Source organism: Giraffa tippelskirchi, chromosome 8 (genome assembly GCF_054371585.1).
Source record: "Giraffa tippelskirchi isolate mGirTip1 chromosome 8, T2T-mGirTip1v1.2.pri, whole genome shotgun sequence".
Lineage (NCBI taxonomy): Eukaryota > Metazoa > Chordata > Mammalia > Artiodactyla > Giraffidae > Giraffa > Giraffa tippelskirchi.
Window position 1 is genome coordinate 123,407,634 of NC_137282.1, and position 26,883 is coordinate 123,434,516.

General features: G+C 46.1%; 1 protein-coding gene across 1 annotated transcript in view; it reads right to left on the reverse strand.

Annotated features, from left to right (window-relative positions):
- LRRC1 (leucine rich repeat containing 1) overlaps positions 1 to 26,883 on the reverse strand; it is a 131,113-nt gene that overhangs the window by 34,662 nt on the left and 69,568 nt on the right. The window contains exons 3-4 of the mRNA XM_081519855.1: positions 14,558 to 14,636; positions 10,342 to 10,431 (exon numbers count right to left, since the gene is read on the reverse strand). Coding sequence (XP_081375981.1) covers positions 10,342 to 10,431; positions 14,558 to 14,636 — 169 coding nt within the window. The remainder of the gene's footprint in view (positions 1 to 10,341; positions 10,432 to 14,557; positions 14,637 to 26,883) is intronic.

Genomic DNA, 26,883 nt, shown 5'->3' on the forward strand with positions numbered 1-26,883 from the left:
TCCTTTCTAAACCACTTGGATTTTTTTTTTTCTTACTTAGGTGGCCAATATCATTAAGAAAGTAAAGAATAAAATAAATTAAGGTGCCCCCAAGCAAACAAATGACAGTACACTATTAAACCACTAAAATATAAAATCTGTAAACATTTATGGCAATACTTTTCAACTAGGGTGAGGGAAGTGCTTACACATACAGTATTTCTGCTTTTTTAGTACCAGATTAGTATTTAATAAAAAAAAACTCTGGTTACAAACTTCCTTATGGTGATGTTCCTGTTGAAAATTTTCTAAAAATCTTTCATTTTATTTTTGGAGCAATAAATATTTACAGAAACTCCCAGGGGGCTCAAAAAAAAAAAAAAAGAGTATTAAATACAGTAACAGTTTTCAAAAAAGACTGATTCTTTTCAGGCAGCATGTACCAACAGGTCACCATTCCCAAGGGCAGCAGATACAAAATCACACCCACACGCTCGACTTCAATCTGCCAGAGAACCCAGGGCTTATCTGCTTGTTCTACTTCTACTAGCAAATGGTCACAACCAGTTCTTCATTGATGATAACCATTTAGTGACTGACCACTGGGTTTTGGGCACCATACCAATCTATTACACATATTTCTTCCTCTTAAAGAATGCTATTTTTTGAGGAGGAAGTTTTTTTTTTAATAAATTTATTTATTTTAGTTGGGGGCTAATTACTTTACAATACTGTAGTGGTTTTTGCCATATATTGACATGAATCAGCCATGGGTTTACACGTGTTCCCCATCCTGAACCCCCCTCCCACCTCCCTCCCCATCCCATCCCTCTGGGTCATCCCATTGCCCCAGCCCTGAGCATTTGTCTCATGCATCGAACATGGAATGGTGTTCTGTTTCACATATGATAATATACATGTTTCAATGCTATTCTCCCAGAACGTCCCACCCTCACCTTCTCCCTCAGAGTCCATAAGACTGTTCTATGCATCTGTGTCTCTTATTCTGTCTTGCATATAGGGTTATCGTTACCATCTTTTAAATTCCATATATATGCATTAGTATACTGTATTGGTGTTTTTCTTTCTGGCTTACTTCACTCTGTATAATGGGCTCCAGTTTCATCCATCTCAATAGAACCGATTCAAATGTATTCTTTTTAATGGTTGAGTAATATTCCATTGTGTATATGTACCACAGCTTCCTTATCCATTCATCTGCTGATGGACATCTAGGTTGCTTCCATGTCCTGGCTATTGTAAACAGTGCTGCGATGAACATTGGGGTACACGTGTCTCTTTCAATTCTGGTTTCCTCGGTGTATATGCCCAGCAGTGGGATTGCTGGGTCGTATGGCAGTTCTATTCCCAGTTTTTTAAGGAATCTCCACACTGTTCTCAATAGTGGCTGTACAAGTTTGCATTTTGCTGAATTCCAGAAAAATAAACAACTCAATCAAAAAATGGGCCAAAGAACTAAACAGACACTTCTCCAAAGAAGACATACAGATGGCTAACAAACACATGAAAAGATGCTCAACATCACTCATTATCGGAGAAATGCTAATCAAAACCACAATGAGGTACCATCTCACGCCAGTCAGAATGGCTGCTATCCAAAAGTCTACAAGCAATAAATGCTGGAGAGGGTGTGGAGAAAAGGGAACCCTCTTACACTGTTGGTGGGAATGAGGAGGAAATTTAATTAAATAGAGATGTCTAGATATAGTTAGGCTAACTCACCTTTTGTTTTTCCTGATGGTACCAGTTTCTTTAACAGCAAAGGATATGGAATCTCATGAAGCCAGATACACAATGTAAAACAAAGCAGCTTGCTCACAACTGAGGCAGAAGCTTCCCAGATTCTCACAATTCCCCCTGAGCTCCCGAGGGGGCTTCGCATCCTCGCCGCTTCCTCCTCCCCCACTCCACAACACCTGGACGTTTTGGAGGCTCTGGCTCTGTGAACCTGCTTATCATCAGGAGCCAGTAACCAAGGCAAAAGGACCTTAGCACATTGCTGGTGAGGCTGCATTACAGAGGACTTCCTTTAAGAATAGTGTAGATACCCTTCCTAGGTACAGCATCATCCCTCAGCAGTGCCAGGATTCTTCAAGTTTGCCTAATGTCCATTCTTTTTTTATTATTATTATTTAGATACATTTCACATACTATAATATACACCTTTATAATGTGTACTATTCAGCGATTTTCAGTATATTCACAAAGTTGTAAAAACATCACCACGACCTAATTCTAGACAATTTCTATCATCCAAAAAGAAACTTCACACCGATCACAAGTCAGTTCTTTCTAGGAGGGGTTTAAAGAGGGCTTCATAAAGCACAAATATGCCAAAAGTTCCATGAATTAGAAAATGAGGGCTGGGGAAGGGAGGAGGAAATTCATGTGCTCAGCAGGGCATCCTACAGCAGAGGAAATGCAGCTTCTTACAGGATGAGACCAAGTTCAAACCCCACCAGTGAGACACTCACACACACATACACACATACCCGGCTGCCAGCATCCCACCCTATTCTTGCCCCAGTCACAGGCAACCACTAAGTCAACTTCTGTCTCTATGAGCTTGCTTCTGCTGAACATCTCCTATGAATGAAATGGTACAATATGTGACCTTTCTGTCTATCTTCCCTACTGAACACGTTTCCTAGGTCCATCCACACTGGAGCCTGTGTAACTACCTCATTACCTTTTTATGGCTGAGTAATATTCCATCACATGGGAATAGCATATTTTCTCTATTGGTTCCTCCACGGATGACGATTTGAATTGTTTCTATCTTTTGGCTATTATGAACGATGCTTCTATGAACATTTGTACACCCATTTTTTATAGACATATGCTTTCAGTTCTCTCGGGTAAACATGACTAGCAGTGGAACCACTGGGTCATATACTAACCATATTCAACTTTTTGAGGAAGGACCTACTCCCTTAAATGAGGGCTGCATCCTTTTTATTGAAGTATACTTGATTTACAGTACTGTGTTAAGTTCAAGTATAAGCAAAGTGATTCAGTTTTATACACACATATATGTATGTATATATGTGTATATATGCATGCAGGCTAAGTCACTTCAGTCATGTCCAACTCTTTGCAACCCCATGGACTGTAGCCCGCCAGGCTCCTCTGTCCATGGGATTCTCCAGGCAAGAACACTGGAGTGGGTTGCCATGCCCTCCTCCAGGGACCAAACCCATGTCTCTTATGTATCTTGCATTGGCAATGTGTTCTTTACCACTAGCACCACCTGGGAAGTAGTGTGTATCTGATTTTTTAAAAGTATATATCATTATTATTCTATGGCTGCACAGGATCTTCGCTGCTGTGCAGGGGGCCTCTGTTGTTGCAGAGCACAGGCCTAATGTGTGTGGGCTTCAGTAGTTGCAGCGGGCTTAGTTGTCCCATGGCATGTTTGATCTTGATTCCCCGACCAGGGATCGAACCCACGTCCCCTGCTTTGGAAGGCAAGTTCTTAACCCCTGGACCACCACGGAAGTCCCAGTAGTGTGTATCTGTTAAGCCCAATCCTGATTTACTCCTCACTGCCTTTTCCCCTTTGGTAACCAAAAGTTTGTCTTCTCTGTCTGAAAGACTGTTTTTGTTTTACAAATAACTCCATTTGTACTATTGTTTAGATTCCTCATAAACCTGATATATTTGTCTCTCTCTGTCTGACCTACTTTACTTAGTATGATAATCTCTAGGTCCATCCATGTTGCTACAACTAATTTCAAGAAAAATATTTTCACTATCAACAAGCTCTTTTGAAAGGAAAGTTCATTTACACTTTGTACCAATGTTTCAAAACTTCTTAAAGTAAATTCATCTTTCCTGGCTTGACCAGTGGAATCTTCCAGGTGTTTTTAGTGATAGTAAAAAAAGTCACTGTCACTTGGCACTGTTTTCAAGGGCTTATCTGAAAACTCGGTTTTATTGAGATAGTTTTCATAAAGCCCATCTGAGACTTGGAATTCTCCTCTCAAAGGTCTACGAAGGCCTCCCTCCTCCCCCGCCGCCCTTCCTGCCTCCCTCCCTGGCACCTTCAATGACAAAGCCCTTGACTTAACTTTACCCCAACTCTTTCTAGGAAGGACTTACAGAGGTCTTCATAAAGCACAGCTAGGCCCAAAGTTCCATGAATTTGAGAATGAGGGCTGGGGAAGGGAGGAGGAGATTCAGGTGCTCAATGGGGCATCCTACAGCAGAGGAAATGCAGCTTCCTACAGGACAAGACCAAGTTCAAACCCCACCAGTGAGACACACACACGGGCAGATGACTTGCCCCACTTCACAGACAAAGCTAATACAGCTTGGGCCGGGGCCGGGTGCTCAGTGAGCAGGGAGCTGTAACAGACAGGTGTGCCGATGTGCGCCCCACCCTGCCCTCTGCACGCCAGCAGCACCACCGCCCCCGGGTCCCCGGGTCCCTTCACCACATGGAAACCAACACAGCTGCTCCTGCTGATCGTGGGAACCAGCTCTGAGCTTTCTGGCAACAAAAGCAGAAAGGGAAATGTGATAAATGTCAGAAGTGTTATTAAAAGGAAGAAGCTTACGGTTCTCCCAGTGAGGCATTTTTTTCCCCCCAAAATATGTATTTTTCAAATCTCTCTGTAATGACTCCTTACCTGCGGGAAAGTAAGCAACATGATTTGGTAATAAGTATTCTTCAGTAGGAGGAGGGCATGGGAACCCACTAATCTCCAGGCAAGAAAATCCCATAGACAGAGGAGCCTGGCAGGCTCCAGTCCATGGGGTGGCAAGGGTCAGACACGACTGAGCGACTAACAGACATTCTTCAGGAGAAGGTTTCAGAGCAACAGAAGCAGGTTCTTTTCATAGTTGTTTCTTTAGGTCAGCTTTTTATAGAAACAGGATAGCATTCAGCCCAAAAGTCACTTTGGAGGAACAGGCTAGCGCGGTCCCAGCACAAAGCTTTCAGAACCCACCTGGATCATCCACGATGTCAGTTTGGAAACCAGTAGCACGGAGGAGAAAACACCGTTGTGTCTCATTCCATGAATTCGTCCAGCGTGTCAGAGCCACGGCAGGGTCGGTCCAGACAGAAGAGGGGCTCAGACCCAGAGGTCCACAGCTCCAGGAGACAAGGCGGACCCAGTGTACGTGCTAACCACACACACACACACACACACACCACACAACACACACACACACACACAGCACTGGCCTTCTGTGTGTAGACAAAGGACTCTAGTGCTCAGCGTGTACGTGATCCAGGGCTCAGGGAATCTGTGAGCCTGGGGTCTGTTTCATCTCTTCCAGTCACTAGAGAAAGTGTCACAAAAGAGCTAGAACTTCAACCAGTAAGTGTTGGGGGAAAACCTCAGCCAGTCTGGATAGTGAGCAGACAGGTAAAAAAATTCTAAATTCACTTCCGTGAGAGGGTTTGAAGTGATCCAGCCCAGTGAAAACTCCCGACAATGCAGTGAGCGTGCACTGCCAAGCGTCTGAAACAGGTCACCATGTGAGCCACACACGCGGCAAGGTTCGGCAATGTTCTTAAATGCAAACATTATACGCAACACAGGTACAAAACCTTAGAAGCTCATAGCAGAACTGTGCTGGTACAGCAGGGACCGGCAGGGACCACCCACCAAAGCCCCGGTCCCTATGCACCACGAGACCCGGGAGAGACTTCCGAGAAGCCCTCGGGGATCCAACAAGGAGGAGTTTGAAAACCACGGCCTCTGGCTTAAGTGAATCCCAACTATTCTGTTCTAGAGGGTGGTACCCACCCATTTAAGAGTAAATGCTCATATTTATATTTATTGTAAAAGAGATATATAGATACACTATGTACCAATATATTACATAATTATAAAATATATAAAAAGAAAAAAATTTATGCAGAAAATAAAAACAAAAGAAAAATATTCTTAAATATTTTATTTGAGATACAAAAATCTTTTGGGCTCTCATTAGTGAAAGCAATGAGACTGAAAATACTATATTATGTAGTAAATACTCTGTTTTACATTTAGGAACAAAACTGACCGTAAATGATTCACTTTGATACTCGTCCAATGGTGTAACAAGTAAAAAAAGACACCTCACAAAGTCACACTGATCCAGGGACTTCGCGGCAGTCCAGTGGTTAGGACTCGGTGATTCCACCGCAGGGGGGCCCAGGTTTGATCCTTGGTCAGGGAACTAAGATTCTATAGGCCTCAGCCCAGCCAAGATATTTTTAAGTTACACTGATCCAAGAACTGTGTCATCAGCTGCACTTACTAAATCATCCATTCGTAATTTTTAAAAATTTCTCTTGATTATGGAAAGGTCTTTGCTGAAATTCAGCTGATAAATTCCCATCATCCCGAATCAGAAAGTGTATTTTTAACAAAGAGGTTTTTAAACACCCATCGAAAGTGAGTTAGTTTCCTGCTCCTTGTTAAATATCACCTTTCCTTTGAAGGGCCAAGTAATTATGGACAGGCCATCCCAGAAAAGGGTCAGCAAATCTGGGACCCTTTTATTCTAGTGACAGCAAAACGTATACTTTTGCATGAAGTAGCTGGTATACCTCTTGGTGGCTTAAAAGATTTTCATGATCATTCCTCATCTTGTTACAAAGTATTGCAAAGATTGTACTGCTTGAGAGACTTGCTTCATCACAGTAACCGCATGAAGGTTACCTGCTCGGAGCCACGCCCTGCAGGACATGAACCACCTGTGCAACGCGGGCTGCTGCTCATCACCAACAGCTGATGCCTCAGGCTCACAAGAACCCAAACAGCGCACTCAGTAATTCCCACGGCAGCAGCTCAAGCTCCTGTGCGCTGGGGGAAACTCACGGGAGCCCCACAGAATGTTCTATATGAGGAAGACATGCAGCAAAACGCTACCAGGTGAACCAGCAGCTCGGCTTCCACACCGCACAGCTCGGAGCACCTGCCGACGACAGCGCATCTTTGCAAAGCAGTGACAAACGGTCAGGACGTGGAAGAGGAGATGCCACGGTGATCTGAGAAGCTGGCCTGGTGCCCATCAGGTACCCTCTCCAATGGCACAGATGTTTCAGAATGCAATACAAATATTCAGTCTTTCAAAGTATATGATTACTTTTTCAAACAGCGACTAGGTTGTTAGCATAAAAATGTTTACCAAGCTGTTTGGAGCTGACTCCTTAACAAGTGGACTGTTAGGTGTCACAGGGGGACCCAGAGAAAGTCGCTGAGGCTCTCGGGCCATGGAAGGCGGCTGTCCTATGGTGATGGGGGTAGAGTTGGGGAAAAGCAGACCTGGGACCAGAAGAGCCGGACTCCAGCTCCAGCTCTGCCCTCAATGCCCAAACGCCCTCCAAACTGCCTCTTGGCAAATCACACAGGAGGGAACAGGGTGCCCTCAATTCCAAGGTCCTGCAAGGGTGCTTGTCCTAAAGGCTGGGCTCTCTCCTCCAGGTTGGACACGCCCACCTGGCCCTGGAGAAACCCACAGCTTTCTCAGTTAAGGCCACCTGCCCAAGCCAGGCGCTGAAAGGTGAAACCAAGTTCCCATCGTCACCAGAGGCTGAAAGGACCGACACTGAGGTGTCTGCCTCATCGGACCAAACCGGCAGGGTGAAGTCACGCCCAGCCCTCCACTTCAGCATCCATAGGGACAGCGGGGAGTGTCCATCAGGCAGGCGGCCATTCAACATCCTTTTCGTACTTTCTGCAGCAGTCGCTATTTGTGCCCTGTTTACAATACCATCCTGTCTCTGAGAAGCATTCTGGTTACTAAATATTTGGTTAAATGCTCCAAAGCAACCACGTGGGAATCCTCTGGGAAACTGCAGAGTCCCTCTCAATGAGGAAGTGCTAAGTGGCTTCAGACTCTTTGCAACCCTATAGACTGTAGGCTCCTCTGTCCATGGGATTCTCCAGGCAAGAACACTGGAGTGGGTTGCCATGCCCTCCTCCGGGGGATCTTCCCGACCCAGGGATCGAACCTGAGTCTCTAACGTCTCCTGCACTGGCAGGTGGGTTCTTTACTACTAGCACCACCTGGGAAGCCCCGCAGTGAGGAAAGCTGGTAACAAATGATGATTTAAGGTAGAGAATATTTATGCCAACAGGAAGTGTCCTGGACAGTCAGCATCACAGCTGTGTCACGTGACTTTCCAGCACGGTCCAGGACACCAGAGGGGCCCTGTCGTCTCCAGGGAGGAGCCTGCCCCACCCCTTCTTTCTGCTTAGTGAAAACAGACACACAAACCCTAAGTCCAACAGGCAGAAACAACCGAGTCTCTGGCTAAGGTAACAACACCAGGAATGTGAAACTCCCCATTTCCCATTAGTTCTCACCATCTGAGCTAATAAGAATCAGTTGATTCACTTGTCTGCTCACTATTCTTACTTTTTTGGGTGATCAATCACCACAGGGTTCAAGCTCAAAGTGCTATTAAGATTTCGGAAACAAACAGTATATAAGAGGCTATAATATTAAGTTGATTAGGTCTAAACTCAAAAAACTACCCTTACTGTTGACAGCAACTGCAGATACACAAGAAATCCTGAACACTGACAAAAACAAGCACAGGTGTGAACAGAAAAGGTGGCATAAAAAGTATTGTAAACTATCCTAAAAGGATTATTAAGTAACATTTTCCATGAAAACAGTGCAGTGAGGAGTGTGAGCGACACTCTGGTTATAAATGAGAACATGCTTCCGCTCAAAGCATGAAACCTGTTTAAAAAGACACAAACAAGGGGATGGACGGAGCAGCCATCTGGCCAGCCTGAGGCGGAAGAGAGTGGAGGAGGGGCTCAGAGAGTTAGATTCCAGAGACCCAGAGGGCAGGAGGTGGCAAGATCAATATTTACGTGGCTAGTGTATTAATTAGAAATCCATGAAACCTGACACAGCAGGAGTGCAGGGCACGATTACTGATTGAAAGTCACCCAGGCGTGTCCGACTCTGCGACCCCATGGACTATACAGTCCGTGGAATTCTTCAGGCCACAATACTGGAGTGGGCAGCCATTCCCTTCTCCAGGAGATCTTCCCAACCCAGGGATCGAGCTGGGGTCTCCTGCATCGCAGGCGGATTCTTTACCAGCTGAGCTATCAGGGAAGCCCATCTTAACATGAGTTAAAGCAGATGATTGCTGGAACACTTTTCAAATATGCATATTAACAAAAATACAAAAAAAAAAAAATGTTTCCACAGAAACATCATAATGACTGCTTTCTCCACCACAAAACACCGCTATTTCCTCCACAAAGGGTACCATGAACTCGGGGTGCTGGGACCTTCCTGTGTCTATCCTGTCCTGGAGCTAAAAGGGTGGAGTTCTTAATCATCCCATATGCTGGCTCAAGGTCCAAACATCCGCGTGAACTGCAGAGAAACACGGGCCTGCAGGCAGAAACGGAGCAGCCAGCCATCTTCCTCTCGCAAGGAGGGGACACGGCAGGCTGCAGACACCTGGGAAGAAAAACCTTTGCAGAATAGACACAGGTACACTGCAGTTCCCAAAAAGCAAGCTTCTGATTTATTTCAGAACTTAGGCAGGACAGGTAAGCATGAGAGAAATCCTTTATGACAGCAGGACACACTGGTCCACCAGCACTGGCCGGCCATGGTGGGTTTTGAAGTGGTCAAGCATGAGCCACCAGCCTGCTTCAAGCCACCATCCATCCTGAAGGGATGGAGAAGACCTGCTAAGATAATTCCATCCATCAGTTCATCCGCGGGAATGTGCAAGAGAACAGATTCATCACCATACAGTTCCCTCAAAGGATCCTACATTTCTTGCCACGGCCATGCTCCCCGACCCCTGAAGCCAGCATGCGGGATGTGCCGGTCCAGTCCCTTGCCCGCCCCGCTCCATCCCCTCCTGACACAGCCCCCGCCATGCCTCCCGCCTCCCCATTCCAAGCCTGCTCTCCAGACCCACCACCCTCCCTCGCTGTTCCCAGATCCACGCTGCACGAACTGTTAGAGCTGTTGTATAAGGCACACGCCATACATTTTCAATGAAATTACTAGGAGCAGTCATTTCTAACAGTATTTAATAACCACCTATATGACACATGCTACTTCACTTCAATTAACTACTCTAGAATCCATCCATTTAGAGAAACACTCCAAACAAATTAGGTTCTTCACTAGTAACAGGTAGCAGCATCCTTTTTAATTACTAAAATTCAGCGGCAACTGGATGCAAACCACACAGAGGCTGGTTGAGATCTTTCCTGAGGGGGAAGCTAGAGACTGGGTAAACAGCCTTCTGAGTAGATGTAAAACAAGCGCCAAAAAAGGGAAGGAGGAGGAGTGGATATAAATGCCCATTCACTCCGATACAAGCAAACTTCACATAAAAACTTAACTTACTTGCCAATATTTTCAGGCAGAGACTGCAGTGAGATGTCATTTACAGAAAGACATGTCAAATTCTGTAATTCAGGAAAGCTTTCTGGCAATCTAAAAAAAAAACAACAAAAAATGTTACAATTGATAAAGAGAAGTGCATATATGGTGTATAGTGAACATAATTATAATGATTTCTTCTATTTGCTGAGAGAAATAACCTCCTAAAATTATATTATATGTGGCATATTTGTCTTGTCTTTCTAACTATAAGGAAAAAAACAAGGACTTGGTTTACCTAGCGGTACAGGGACATGATAAATACTTGCTGATAGAGTGATCCAGAAATAAAGAGGGAAGACATACACACTGTAAGAATAAAGGAGAAAAAGTGCCGTGAGCCTACTGAGCACTCTACGACAGAAAATGACAAATACTTCCCACAGTTGAAAGTGCCTAAGAGTGAAAACACTTTATCGATTAGCAGAAAACAGAGAGAAATTTTAGCCCACAAGATTATCATAAAACATAAAACAGCTGCTCGATTTTCTCTCCTGTAGCTTATAATACCCAGAACAAAGCTACAGATTACTTACAATTGATCAGCTGACAGCCAATTGCTACTTTCTTCATATTTTTCTTTTGATTTGATCTGAGATGCTAATCATGTGAGATGATTATATGTTTCACAACGTTTTACACAAAAAAGAAATTCTGTATACTTCTCTTAGATTCTACTGAACAGAGAAGATTCAAAATAAAATTATTTAAATACTTATAAAGAAAATTTACTCTCAATATTTCTATGGTTACCAGTATTTCAGGCTTAAAAAACACCAACTGAAGGCAAAAAGATCTCATTGCATCTAAAATGCTGAAAGTCCTTATAAATAAATCTGCTAAGATGGAGAAGAGAACACAACTCATTTTTTTGCAGGGCGTAGTGAGGGCTTCTTGCCTCAGTGACAGCCTCTAGATTAGGGTCTTTCATTTCCTTCCTCTTTCTAGGTTTCTTTTTTAAAAACAAATCCTATGCTGTATGACGTTTAATATAGAGAATTCTATGAGAGTATTAACAAGGAAGGGCTTTCATAATCGATGAAATACATTCTCAAGAATGGCTTTTACGAAGTTGCAAACTCTTCCACTGTGGAAAATTCTTAAAGAGATGGGAATACCAGACCACCTTACCTGCCTCCTGACAAATCTATATGCAGGTCAAGAAGCAACAGTCAGAACCAGACATGGAATAATCGACTGGTTCAAAATTGGGAAAGGAGTACATCAAGGATGTATATTGTCACCCTGCTTATTTAACTTATATGTAGAGTACATCATGCGAAATGCCGAACTGGATGAATCACAAGCTGGAATCAAGACTGCAGGGAGAAATATCAATAACCTCAGATATGCAGATGGCACTACCCTTATGGCATAAAGTGAAGAAGAACTAAAGAGCCTCTTGATGAAAGTGAAAGAGAAGAGTGAAAAAGCTGGTTCAACATTCAAATAACAATGATCATAGCATCTGGTCCCATCACTTCATAGCAAATAGATGGGGAAACAACGGGAAAAGTGAAAGACTTTCTTTTCTTGGGCTCCAAAATCACTGCAGATGATGACTGCAGCCATGAAATTAAAAGATGCTTGCTCCTTGAAAGAAAAGCTATGACAAACCTAGATGGTGTATGAAAAAGTAGAGACATTACTTTGCCCACAAAGGTTCATGTAGTCAAAGCTATAGTTTTTCCAGTAGTCATGTATGGCGGAGAAGGCAATGGCACCCCACTTCAGTACTCTTGCCTGGAAAATCCCATGGACGGAGGAGCCTGGTAGGCTGCAGTCCATGGGGTCGCGAAGAGTCAGACACGACTGAGCGACTTCACTTTTACTTTTCACTTTCATGCGTTGGAGAAGGAAAATGGCAACCCACTCCAGTGTTCTTGCCTGGAGAACCCCAGGGACAGGGGAGCCTGGTGAGCTGCCATCTATGGGGTCGCACAGAGTCGGACACAACTGACCTGACTTAGCAGCAGCAGCAGCAGCTATGTATGGATGTGAGAGTTAGACTATAAAGAAAGCTGAAAGCTGAAGAATAGATGCTTTTGAACTGTGGTGTTGGAGAAGACTCTTGAGAGTCCCTTGGACAGCAAGGAGATCAAACTAGTCCATCCTAAAGGAAATCCGTCCTGAATATTCGTTGGAAGGACTGATGCTGAAGCTGAAACTCCAATACTTCGGCCACCTGATGCGAAGAACTGACTCATTAGAAAAGACCTTCATACTGGGAAAGACTAAAGGCAGGAGGAGAAAGGGACAACAGAGGATGGATGGTTGGGTGGCATCACCGATTCGATGGACATGAGTTTGAGCAAGCCCTGGGAGTTGGTGATGGACAGGGAAGCCTGGTGTACTGCAGTCCATGGGGTCGCAAAGAGTTGGACACGACTGAGCAACTGAACAACAACAATAACATCTTCCATAGTGTAATAGAGGTAAGTTTTTTTTTATCTATAGTTCAAAAGATGCGACTTATCTGTTCTGAATTTTTGCCAGAAACTATATATATATATATATAAAATAATAATTTTAAAACTAGCTAAAATGATCTTAAATGTGAGGAAAATATATTTTTAAGTGGCTGGTTTGCTTTTTTACTGGCTGTTAATATTAAGAGCCAAGCTAGGGATGTGATGTGATGTGCTAGGCTGAGGAAGGCCAGACTATGTTGGGGAGAGAGGAAAGCTAGTCTGAGTTGTCGCTCGGCAGCTACGTGATCCTAAACGGCTGTTTCATCTCTTGGAGCCTCAGCTGCTTCAGTAATAAAATCCATAGGCCATGCTGAATAATTTTTAAGGTCCCTTCAACTCACAGATTCTTAACTCATAATTCTTGAAAGAACACACCTGCCAAATTAAAATGGCTTTCCTTCAAGAAACCTGCCCAATAGGAGGCCAGGGTGAAAGCTGAGGAAGGCCTCACATGATGCAATGTATTCTGATCCACGGTTTTGAGACGATGGTAAAGCCGCATGTCGGCAGACATTGGGGGCAAAAGACATAAGAGACAGAAAAGGGGATCAAGCAACTGAAGAGTTAACAAAAGACTTCAGGGCAGTGTAGCGAGTATTTCTCAGCTGCCTAACCCAGAAGCTGCCGTGAGCACAGGCAGCTCAGTTTGGTTCCACAAACACTAGTTGAGGGTTCGCTCCTTTCCAGAAAGAACAGCAGGGCAGCAGATACAACCGCAAGTGACAGAGGGACACAGTCCAGTCCAGGAGCCCGGGTTGGAGTGATCACTCACAGGCAGATTCCCAGCGTTACGAGAAAAGTAGGCAGAGTGCGTTACGGAGCCTAGAGGAGGGGCCGTGGGAGTCATCAGGAAAGGGTGCTGCAGAAATATGATGCGTGGGCTGCATCTTAAAGGTGAGTGAAGGGGTTGGCACAGTCAAAACAGAGGGGGAGGGAAATGGAGGACTCAGAGTCCTTTATTACAGTGGACACCAGGCCAGAGGAGGCAACTGAGGGAAGTGGAGGCCGGGAGGCAGGCCGAGGTCAGACAGAGGGTGGAGGAGACTCACAGCATGGCAGGGGCTCCCGCCTGACCTCACAGGGACGGGAGCTACGGGAAGGTTTGAGGAAGAGGGACAGGCACGCGGGCAAGGATGATCAGGAAAGAGGATGAGACATACGACAGTGCTGAGTCAGAAAGCGATCGGGCTGGACCTCACTAGGACACTACTTTCCATAAAGATAAACATTATTAGTAACATAGAACTGAAATCCAAAGGAGGAAAGCAAGGAATATTTTAAAGACATATTTACTTCTTAAAAATAAGCAGGTATAGGAAAAACAAAGTGAAATACGGCCTTCCCCAGCACCCCATACCCAAGAAGACCCAAGCAATTTTGAGATAGATGACTCCCAAGTTTTAACTTAATCCCAGTTTTTTCTAGACACTTTAAAAACAAAAGGAATGGAAAGGAAGAGTACCTTTCTTTCTTCTGAGATTGCTTAGAATCTGGAGAAATCTTAGAAATGGGCCCACGTGGCCCAGAGACACCCCTGGGACAGACTCCAGAGGGCAGTTCCCGCACTGCTGTGTGGGCATCAACTCAGTCACCCTGGCACCACAGGTGTCTGGAGTCCACTGGTCAGCGGGCTCACAACCGTGCCAGGAGGCACAGGAGGGAAAAGGTACCTTTAGTACTATAGTCAGAAAAGCAAGCAGAAAGGTTACCTAGTCAATGGGTTTCCGCTGAAGTCAGCGATCTGTAGTGCTTTACAGAATGAGATGCTCTCTGGAATTTCAGGAATATCTGCAGAAAGGAAAGAAAATGTCTATCATTGACCACCATTGTTAGCTGTTTTTATCATCCTCAACATGGACCAGGAAGTATCTGCACAGGACTACCTCGGCTCAAATGTGGCGTGGATTTCCAAAGTACTTTTTCTACATTTATATTTGCTTTCCTGATACAAGATATATTCTGAACAGAAGCATGTTCAAGCAAGACATTAAAAACAATCCCCTCCACCAAGTCCCATCACCTCATCAAAAGTCACGGTTGTCATTCCCACTAGGCTTTTCTCCCCCTGTGTTCAGATGGTTTTATCAGTACAAAGTATTCTAAAGTACGCATTTTTTACATTTGTTTATTTTTAATTGAAGGACAACTGTTTTACAATATTGTGTTGGTTCCCGCCATACATCATGAATCAGCCATAGTATACACACGTCCCCTGCCTCTTGAACCTCCCCCCACCTCCCACCCCACCCCACCCATCTAGGTTGTCACAGAGCACCAGCCTGAGCTCCCTGAGTCATCCTGCAAATCCCACTAGCTGTCTATCTTACATATAATAATGTAATGTTCCCACGCTACTCCCTCCATTCACCCCACCCTGTCTTTCTCCCACTGTGTCCACAATTCTGCTCTCTAGGTCTGTGTCTCCGTTACTGCCCTGCAAATGGGTTCATCAGTACCATCTTTCTAGATTCCATATATATGAATTAATATGCAACATTTGTTTTTCTAGGTTCTAGGTTCACCCGCCTCATTAGAACCGCCTCAAATGCCCAACAATCCCACCACTGGGCATACACCCTGAGAAACATGATTGAAAAAGACACATGTATCTTCATGTTCATTGCAGCACTATTTACAACAGCTAGGCTATGGAAGCAACCTACATGTGCACTGACAGGTGAATGGATAAAGAAGCTGTGGTACACATATACAATGGAACATTACTCAGCCATAAAGTATGCATTTTTAAATTACACATTTTCTTCTGATTATGAGCATAATTTGGAAAATACAGAAAAGTCCAAAGGTGGGAGAAAAAAAACCCACCAGCGTTCCCATCACACAGTGATAATGTTTTATTCCAATGTAGTTTTTATTTGTCACACACAGACACACAGTGACTTGGTTCATGCTTCACTTTATGTTATTTTACAAACTTTCCCCTGTCATTATTTTTCCAAATAGTTCTCCATTCTTAGTGGCAGAAAAGTCCACTGCCTATCTTTTCATACTCCATGTAACCAATCCCCAATTGTTGGACATCTAGGTTGTTTCCAAGTTCCTAAGGTGATAATTATACTTACGCTCATTGCTGGTTATTTCCTGAGGCTAAGCTCCCACAGTGTAATCACTAAGGCACTAACAGCAAACTTCCAAACACTGTTAAACTGCTCATGGGGGGCGAGGCACACCCTGATACTTCCGCTCCCTGATTCAGCATCTTCCCCCTCTTTTCTGTGTCTCATATTTTAAAAACTGCCTGTGTTACTGGTAAAATAGTCTGGGAACATTTTGTTTTCTATTCCTTTGATTACTAATGAGGCTGAATATTTTTCCTCATGTTTACCTGCCACTAAATGCTGCAATTCTTGAAATGACCGAAATTGCTATTTTAAGTTCCTCTTGTTTAAACCCTGAGATACACAGCTTTCAGGGCTGGAAGAGGTTAGTTCATAGTATTTTATTTCAGGAATACATTATTTTGGACATACTAACATTAAGAAGTGATTCCCAGGTGGCTCAGTGGTAAAGAATTTCCCTGCCAATGCAAGAGACACAGGAGATGCAGGTTCGATCCCTGGGTCGGAACGATCCCCTGAGGAAGAAATGCCAGCCCACTCCAGTATTCTTGCCAGGAAAAGTCCATGAGCAGAGGAGCCTGGCGAGCTACAGTCTGTGAGGTCACAAAGGCGAACACGACTGAGCACGCAACAGTAAGAAGGGCTGAAACAGAAAAGCTTCTCCTGGTCCCACGCTGTTTCTTCCAGCAGCTCAACAAAGGCAAGCAGAGCCTAAATGTACCTGATATTTCTAAACTGGGGGCTGAGAGATGGAAGAAGTCGGAGGAAGATGGACGCCCTGCACCGAAGCTGCACAGTAATCAGAAGCTACGTACAAGCTCTCGGTACAAATTTTAAAGCTGCAAATATTTAAATCTGTGGTAGCATTTGCCTCACACAAGTCTCTGCCTTGTCGTATTAGGTAGTAAAGAACACACATCATTTATGGTCCTAGTTCATAAATGTGATAGCAGTATACACAGACACACATATATATATACACATACATATATACACACACAAACATATACAGATATAGAAATACATATATGAGCACATACATACACACATATACAAGACACATATACACATATATATGGTTTGTCCACAGTTGAGTCTGGAATGGATTTTTAAAACATACAAACATTTGTAGGCCCTGAGGCACATATACAGTGGTAAGACCTTTTATACATATTACCTTATGTAAAGTAAAGTGGAAGTTGCTCAGTTGTGTCTGACTCTGTGCGACCCCATGGACTGTAGCCCGCCAGGCTCCTCTGTCCATGGGATTCTCCAGGCAAAATACTGGAGTGGTCTGCCATTTCCTTCTCCAGGGATTCTTCCAGACCCAGTGATTGAACTCAGTTCTGCTGCATTGCCGGTAGATTCTTTGCCATCTGAGCCACCAGGGAAGCCCATTACCTTATGTAACTGCAACATAAATCACTGTAACTTCCTCTGCACAAAGTGGACACCAAGGCTCAGAGAGATGAAGTGACCCCCCCCCCAATGTTCGCAGTCACTTTACTGAGGGCTGAGGTCATGGCACTGTCGTGCGTAAGAATGAACAAACTAGTGAATGTAACAAAAAAGAGGTGGACTCAGGGATACAGAGATCAAGCTAGAGGTCACGGCTGGGGAGGGGTGATGGGGGAGGGGAGCAAGAGGTGCAAACTTCTGGGTGTAAAAAAGCTCCAAGGGTATGCGGAGTATAGGCAATGTTTTATAGTAACTATAAATGGAGTTTCCAAATAGGAAAAGGAGTACGTCAAGGCTGTATATTGTCACCCTGCTTATTTAACTTATATGCAGAGTACATCATGAGAAACGCTGGGCTGGAAGAAACACAAGCTGGAATCAAGATTGCTGGGAGAAATATCAATAACCCCAGATATGCAGATGACACCACCCTTATGGCAGAAAGTGAAGAAGAACTAAAGAGCCTCTTGATGAAAGTGAAAGAGGAGAGTGAAAAAGTTGGCTTAAAGCTCAGCCTTCAGAAAACTAAGATCATGGCATCTGGTCCCATCACTTCATAGGAAATAGATGGGGAAACAGTGGAAACAGTGTCAGACTTTATTTTTTTGGGCTCCAAAATCACTGCTGATGGTGATTGCAGCCATGAAATTAAAAGACGCTTACTCCTTGGAAGGAAGGTTATGACCAACCTAGATAGCATATTTAAAAGCAGAGACATTACTTTGCCAACAAAGGTCCATCTAGTCAAGGCTATGGTTTTTCCAGCGGTCATGTATGGATGTGAGAGTTGGACGGTGAAGAAAGCTGAGTGCTGAAGAATTGATGCTTTGGAACTGTGGTGTTGGAGAAGACTCTTGAGAGCCCCTTGGACTGCAAGGAGATCCAACCAGTCCTTCCTAAAGGAGATCAGTCTTGGGTGTTCATTGGAAGGACTGATGTTGAAGCTGAAACTCCAATACTTCGGCCACCTCATGCGAAGAGTTGACTCATTGGAAAAGACCCTGATGCTGGGAAGGATTGGGAGCAGGAGGAGATGGGGACGACAGAGGATGAGATGGCTGGATGTCATCACCGACTTGATGGACATGGGTTTGGGTAAACTCTGGGAGTTGATGATGGACAGGGAGGCCTGGCGTGCTGCGATTCATGGGGTTGCAAAGAGTCGGACACGACTGAGAGACTGAACTGAACTGATAAATGGAGTATACGCTTTAAAAATTGTGCATCACTATATTGTGTACCTATAACTTATATAATACGATACATCAACGATACTTCAAATTTTTTAAAAAGGAAAAGACCAAAAGAAAAGACAGAACGAGGGAAGGAAGCTCCCTCCACTGCAGGACCAGCATGGCTATTCAGGCAGGTGAGGCCACCCAGGTGAACGGTGCCAGTTGGTCCTGCACTCCTGACCGTACCTCCTCAGCCACCACGTCAGTTCCTGGTGAGCAGGTTTTTTAAGGCTGAGAAAAGAGGTGCAAGGGCTGCAGCTGTCACCTCACAAGCGCTCGGGAAGAAGGTCAAGCTGACACCCACATGAAAGTCATATGGCAGCTTTCTGCTCAATCCAAGAAAAGATCCAGGAAACAGAGAGAGTGAAGGCTTGTTAATTGGGTGGAACTCTTTAACACTCCTCAGAGCATCAGAAGCATCCCTGAAGCTCAGGATGACAGGTTTACCAAGGAACACATGAATAGTGGCTGCAAGAAACTCTGGTCAGGGCTGGTCTGGAGTCAGGGACTCTGAAGGTAGAAACAGCAACTGCCAGAGGATACACATGGACCCGGTCCAGACGGAGCAGGTCAAGGTCCACCTTGCAGGAAGGCACTCCCTCCCCGGACAAACCTGCTCGTATGCAAAACCAGCAAGCGGAACACAGGTCTCAACTCCGCACTCCTTCCCCAGACAAACCAGCAGGTGGAACACAGGTCTCAACTCCAAAGACGTTCCTTCTACCTCATGTGTGTTCCTAACTTGATAGAAAAGAAGGCATTTGCCTGTAAAAATAAGAGCTTTAGACAAGGAAAGCAAGAGAGTGGTTTGAAGAGTCCTGATTACGGGTTTGCTTTAAGTTACTAAAAATATCAGAACAGAAAGCTGAAGAAGGGGAAAGCCGCTCCTCCTTAAATACCCAGCTAAAATGCCACCCCCTCAAGGACACCTCCTTTGGCCCCAAGATTAGGTTGCATGCTCTCAGGTTCCTTGGGCTTCAGCTTCCTGAAATCTGTTACAGTTTTAATTAAACAATTGTTTGGTGATGGTCAATCTCCCTTAACTCTAAGCTCACTGGCAAGAAAGACCATGTGGGCCTTGTCTGCGTCCCCACAGCTGACATAGTACAGTCGGCTCCCAGGTTCCACACCTGCAGACTCTACCAACTGTGGATCAAAATATTCAAAAAAAGAAAATTCCAGAATGGTCCAAAAGCAAAACTATTTACTCATGTGACAACTATTTACATAGTATTGACAACTGTTTACATGGTACTAGGTATTAGAAGTGATCTGGAGATTAAAGTGTATGGGAGGATACGCAAGATTCCATGCAAACACTGTGCCATCTTATAGCAGGGATTACTGCATCCTCAGATGCTGAGGCAGAGAAGGCAATGGCACCCCACTTCAGTACTCTTGCCTGGAAAATCCCATGGATGGAGGAGGGGCCTGGTAGGCTGCAGTTCATGGGTCGCGAAGAGTCGGACACGACTGAGCGACTTCACTTTCACTTTTCACTTTCATGCATTGGAGAAGGCAATGGCAACCCACTCCAGTGTTCTTGCCTGGAGAATCCCAGGGACGGCGGACCCTGGTGGGCTGCCGTCTACGGGGTTGCACAGAGTCGGACAAGACTGAAAACGACTTAGCAGCAGCAGCAGATGCTGACGGATGCCTGCATTAAGTTCAAGCAGCCCACAGGCGCTGAATGAATGAAGGAGTAAATGAGCAACTCACACTGCTAAGCCTCTGCAAAGACAGTTGCTCTCTCACCTGATTCGGGAAATATCCCCCGGAGGGTGGGTATCATCTCTGTTTTACCAGTAAGAAAACTGTTTGGTCCTAGGTCTCTCATAAGAGATAGTATAAAGCTTGCAGGTTATTCCCAGCTGAAATCCCCTTTAACTGTCTTTCCAGCATTTTGCTCTGGATAAATGTTAATTTTAAGACTAAACATATGAAAAAAAATAGACAAAAAACCACTCCTCTGTGAGGTCAAGGCTGACCACGAACCTCATTAAAAAACTGTAATTTCAATCCCTTCCCCTGTACCCTCTCTTCCTACCACTCCCACTCAGTTTCTAAATCCTTCCGTTATTCTTTAATTATTTTCCCTACCCATCTTTTCCTATCCACTCACATTACTATCAGTCCAGCTCAGGCTTCAATCCTCTAGAGGACTACACTATCCTCTTTTAATTTTTATTTGCATTGGAGTATAGTTAACAATGTTGTGTTAGTTCAGGTGTCCAGCAAAGTAGTTCAGTTTTACATATACGTGTACCTATTCTTTTTTTGCACATAGGTTATTGCAGAATATTGAGTTCCCTGTGCTACACAGTGATTATCTATATCATATATTACACTATCCTGCTAAATGGTCTCTCTCTGAATCCAAACAGTCACAAAAGTGATCTACACGTTTTCCACACTTACCAGGTCTGTGGCCTCTGACAAACTACTTAACCCACCTGGGCCTTGATTTCCTCATCTGTAAAATGGCTCATCAACAGATATTTTCCAATAATACCAGCATGTCATACCTTAAGTGTTGCAGAAGTTCAGAGGAAGGATACAAGGAGACAAACGGCATGCGCTGTGACATAAAGAGAGCAGGAGAGGAGCACAGGCAGAAGCGTGACCTGAATGCCGAGCCGGCCAGGGTCAGCCTCGGGCTCAGCTGCCTGAACTCAGGGCGTCAGTGCGAGAGTGTCTGGAGACAAGGCCAGAGAGATCTCGACAGAAGACTCCCAAGACTAGGCTGAGCGTTCCAGACACGGAGTTTACTCTCCTCTAAAAAAGGGACAACCACAGCTCCAGAGTAGGGCTGTCAAAGGATAAAGGAGAGGGGCACACACAGGGCACAATCGCCTGGACCTCGTTTCACACTGAAGGGTGCGGCAGGGAGGACCACTATTTTCCATTCAAGGCTGAACATTTTTTAATTGAAAGATTTATAGTGTTGTGTTCATTTCTGCTCTACAGCAAAGAGATTCAGATGTATATATCTGATATAGATACACACACATGCACGCTTTTTCTTTTTTGGTCCAGCTGCCTGGCATACAGATCCTACTTCCCTGACCAGGGAGTGAACTCTCAATCCCAGAAGTGGAAGCCTGGACTCTTTACCACCTGACCGCCAGGGAAGTCTCCTATACATTCTTTTTTTAAGTCTTCTTTTCCATGATGTTCTGTCACAGGACACTGAATACACTCCCCTGTGCCGTACAGTAGGACCCGTTGCTTATTACATACATACACGTTTACACCTGCTAACCCCAACCTCCCACTCCATCCTCCCCAGCCCCTCCCCTCAGCAACCACAGTCTGTTCTTTATGTCTGGGAGTCCCTTTCTGTTTCGTAGATGGGTTCATTTGTGTCATATTTTGGATTCTGCATATAAGTGACATCATGCGGTGTCTGTCTTTCCCTTTCTGACTTAGTATGATCGTCTCTAAGTCCACTCGTGTTGTTGTGAATGAGGGCTGGTAATCTGAAGAGCAGTGTGATTAACAGAGATGAGAGGATTGAGAGCTTCTGCTGCTGTTTGAACTGAGAAGCAATAGTGATGAAACCCTGAGTGAATCTTTATTAACATACAAATATGAGAAATAACTCATGAGGTTCTCATCTCATTAAAGATGGTGCCCCCAAACTCCTAACTGACAACATTCAGCTTACTTCAAGCTTCCATACAAAGTTAAAAAAAAACAACAACAAATTTAATCACATTTTTCATGAATTCAAACGAGCTTTATCTCATGTATGTCCCAGAATAAAAGCATAAAATCTGATATTTATAAAATGTCTGAGAATGACAGTAAAATTAAGTAATCTCTTCCCTACAACTTTCTTAAGATAACCTTCAATTTGGACCCACACTACGCTTTCTGAATCAATTGTCTTGAGTTTACTTAAAAAGTAAAAATACCAAGTCTGCTGTTTACCAATGTAACCACTGCTACTGCCGGTATACAGGAGACTGATAACCAGCCCTAAACTCTGCAGTGCCAAAAATCTACATCTTCACCACCACCAAGCAGACAGCCACCCTGGCACCATGAGTCCAAGGGCTTCTGAGAGAGAACACGCTTTTTGCAGCAGATTCTGTCATTTAGAAAGTGATCCAGAAGGACAGGGCTGCCCTTCCTGGCACGCCTCCTCTTTCCTCAGCGACCACTTTTAACACATCAGGATGCGGTTCCACCTTCTGCAGCCCCCTAATCTACAGAAGTAATACAGCGGCGTAGTCTACGTTCCTCGATAAAGGATCGGATGCCCAGAAGCCTGGAGGCGGACCACCACCTCGCCTGAAAAGCGATCACCGTGTGATGGACACAGGCTGCACTGTGTGACCTCGTGGTTCCCTCAATGTTTGTGTGAGTCCAGAACCTTCCAGGGCATTTCCTTTCATGGAGAACAGCGTGCAGACAGCCCGCCCAGTCTCGATCACAGTCCCTGTGCACAGAAGGCTAAGTTCTTTTTGAATAAACGGCATTTCTCACTGGTTCTATGTAAAGAGCAGCTCTTCTCCTGGGTTCAAGACCTGTATGATGCCTGCAGTTATAGTACTAGGCTCTCTCCACTGAGAGGACTGTGACATTTGAAGCAAAAAGAAAGCCTTACATATGTGGTAGCTGTTCCCTGGTGGCTCAGCTGGTAAAGAATCTGCCTGCAATGCCAGAGACCCAGATGCGATCCCTGAGTCAGGAAGATCCCCTGGAGAAGGGAATGATTACCCACTCCAGCATTCTGGAGAATTCCATGGACAGAGGAGCCTGGCAGGCTACAGTCCGTGGGGTCACAAAGAGCTGGACACAACTGAGCGACTAACACTTTCACACTTTTCTCTAAGAGTATCTAATTCCTGTTAATTGATTAAAAACTGGAAGGAGAGCATTTAAAGGAGAACTGAAATGCTTAAAGAAAGCAAATTATGATCTACATCACATAATTTGGTAAAATTGAAAGGAATAACATTTTAATGCTCAGGACACAGTCCTTGGAAGGTTGGCAAATTGAAGATTTATTACTGGAGATGGATCAAGAGCCGTGTCAGTCGCCGTCTACATAGACGGCGTCAGCTCCGCTGTCCCCGCGGTCAGGCCGCGTCCAGCGCAGACCGGTTCCTCTCCTGGCTCCAGCCCCGCGGCCGGGACCCCGCACCTGAACGCCAGGGCAGCCCAGCCTCCTTCCGGCTGAGCCACAAGGGAGGCGGGCTTACTGAGGGTCAGGCACGATTCCAAGCACTCTGCATAAATGAACCGGTTTAAATCGTCACAACAGCTCCACGGAAGTGACCCCTACTCCCGCTCCCTGCAGAAGGAACCTCGTCAGCAGGACGGCAGGGAGGAGAACCCGGGCCAGCTCACCCCACTTTCCCCCGCAGCCTGCGCTCTGGACCATAAAGTCATCCTGACTCTGAAAGAAACCAGGGGGGTCAAGAGAAACCATCCACGTCCACCCAAAGGCCCGGCCCACCAGCCCCCAGCGTGCACCCCCAGGAAGGCAAGGCCACCCCTGCAGGGGGACCCCCACACCCCCATCTCCAGCAGGTCCGAGGGAGTCTGGGGGGAGGACTCCAGCCCACAGACCTCTTAGCGCAGCTTTAAACATTGTTTCTTTTCCACCTAATTCCTCTGATTGAATGAAACCAAGCTAATACTTCATTTTTAAGAGAACATCACAAAAATATCAAAGTAGCAAAGGAGAAAGTTCAAAACTCCACTCTCTGTTTTGGCTAATCTTTACCAACTTGTGACTGTGATGGAGCATTGAAATTAAGTATGGTATTTGCCTAAGTACAAAATATTAAACTATTTCATCCTTGTTTCTTGCTTAAGGTAGCTCCTATGAGGGAAAATAAAGAATATAGTTAGCACTACTGACAAAAAGGCACCAGAGCGTCACCAAATTCCAGGTATATCATCCCCAAAGCCCCTCAAACAGATGAGGCCTCCCACTGTGTCCTGTCTCAAAAGTGAGTCTCTATTAATACAAAAATGTTCCCACCCCTGGCTTCCCCACCAGATGAACTCTCTGCTGGCCCAGGGACCTTTTCTTTCTGGCCATGACATGTGACTCGTGGGATCTTAGTTCCCCGACCAGAGATTGAACCTGGGCTCCCGGCATGACAGTACCAGGTCCTGACCCCCGGATCGCCGGGGAAGTCCCCAGGGCCGGGCCTATCTTGTCACCAGCATCTCCGTAGCATGACCACGTGGGCCCGAAGCCGGTGAGCAATGCTACTGACTGACCCCTGTGTTGGGCCTCGGGCTGGGGGGACGCCGGCACTGCCCGGGACCTCAGCTCCTCCCAAGGGCATCCTCTGCCTCATCCACCAGTGCGGCGACTGAGCGGTTCAATGGGCTGGTGGATGGGGCAACATGGTAAAGGAGACAAGTGTGAATGACTCAAGGGGACACCCCCCCGAGGCGCACAGGTTTCATCACCTTTTCTATCAACATGTGGGGTCCTGGGCATGCACCGCACCTCCTCTCCCCCTGACACACTCAGATCAGAGGGGAAACCCTCATTAACACCTCTGTCGGCACGGAGTCTCCCTGAGCATCGTCATCAGTACCCCATCTGAGAGAAGCATGCCGCTGAATGAACCTCAAAGCATCACTGATGCTTAACCACGTCACAGGCAAACAAAAAACAAGCAAACAGTGCCAGGGCAACAGGAGCCACCCCTGAACCGCCCTCAGAGATCCAGGGGCAGGGACGACCCAGCGGCAGCCCAGCCGCTTCAGAGGCACACGGGTAGCAGACTCTAACCTCCCCCGAACCTGCAGCGACACTCAACAGAGCACCCCGAGGCTCGTCCCGGGAAGAAAGGTGCACCAGGGCCCACTAGCTAACACCCCAACACAGACACACACACCAGGGCCCACGGGCCAATGTGACGCCCCCCAACAGACAGACAGACAGACAGACACACACACACACACACACACACACACACACACACACACACCCCAGGGCCCATGGGCCAATGTGACGCCCCCCAACAGACAGACAGACAGACAGACAGACAGACAGACAGACAGACAGACACACACACACACACACACACACACACACACACACACACCAGGGCCCATGGGCCAATGTGACGCCCCCCAACAGACAGACAGACAGACAGACACACACACACACACACACACACACACACACACACACACACACCCCAGGGCCCATGGGCCAATGTGACGCCCCCCAACAGACAGACACACACACACACACACACACACACACACACACACACACACACACACACACACACACCCCAGGGCCCATGGGCCAATGTGACGCCCCCCAACAGACAGACACACACACACACACACACACACACACACACACACACACACACACACACACACACACACACACACACACACACACACACCCCAGGGCCCATGGGCCAATGTGACGCCCCCCAACAGACAGACACACACACACACACACACACACACACACACACACACACACACACACACACACACACACACACACACACACACACACACACACACCCCAGGGCCCATGGGCCAATGTGACGCCCCCCAACAGACAGACAGACAGACAGACAGACAGACACACACACACACACACACACACACCAGGGCCCACGGGCCAATGTGACGCCCCCCAACAGACAGACAGACAGACAGACAGACACACACACACACACACACACCCAGGCCAATGTGACGCCCCCCAACAGACACACACACACACACACAGAGACACACACAGACACAAACACACACACACCAGGGCCCACGGGCCAATGTGACGCCTCCCCCAACACACACACACACACACACACACACACACACACACCTATACTTCTTAGCATAATACGTCTACTTTCGAGGAAGGTGTGAAGCTGCTCTCCACTCTCCGGTGCTCAGAGCAGCCCCTTTAAGATGGGTCACCGGGCAGGGGGCTGTCACCACCACCCCGGACACGAGCGGCAGGTTCAGGTGCCGGGCGAGCAGCAGGGGACAGGCAGGCTGGGCGCAGGAAGGTCCGGGGCCTCCCACACCACTCGACCACGCGGCCCCAGGCAAGAAGAGCTGCCATTTCTGAGGGCCTCCACGCGCGGTCTGAACCCAGCAACAAACACCAGGATGGACGGCCGTCAGCACGAGCAGATGCAAGAGCGGGCCTGCAGGCCCAAGGTAAACAGCTGAGGTCCTGCACCCACGTGAGGAAGAGCAGCGCCTGGAACCCGGGGCCCGGCCTCACATGCAGGGGGGCAGGGCCAG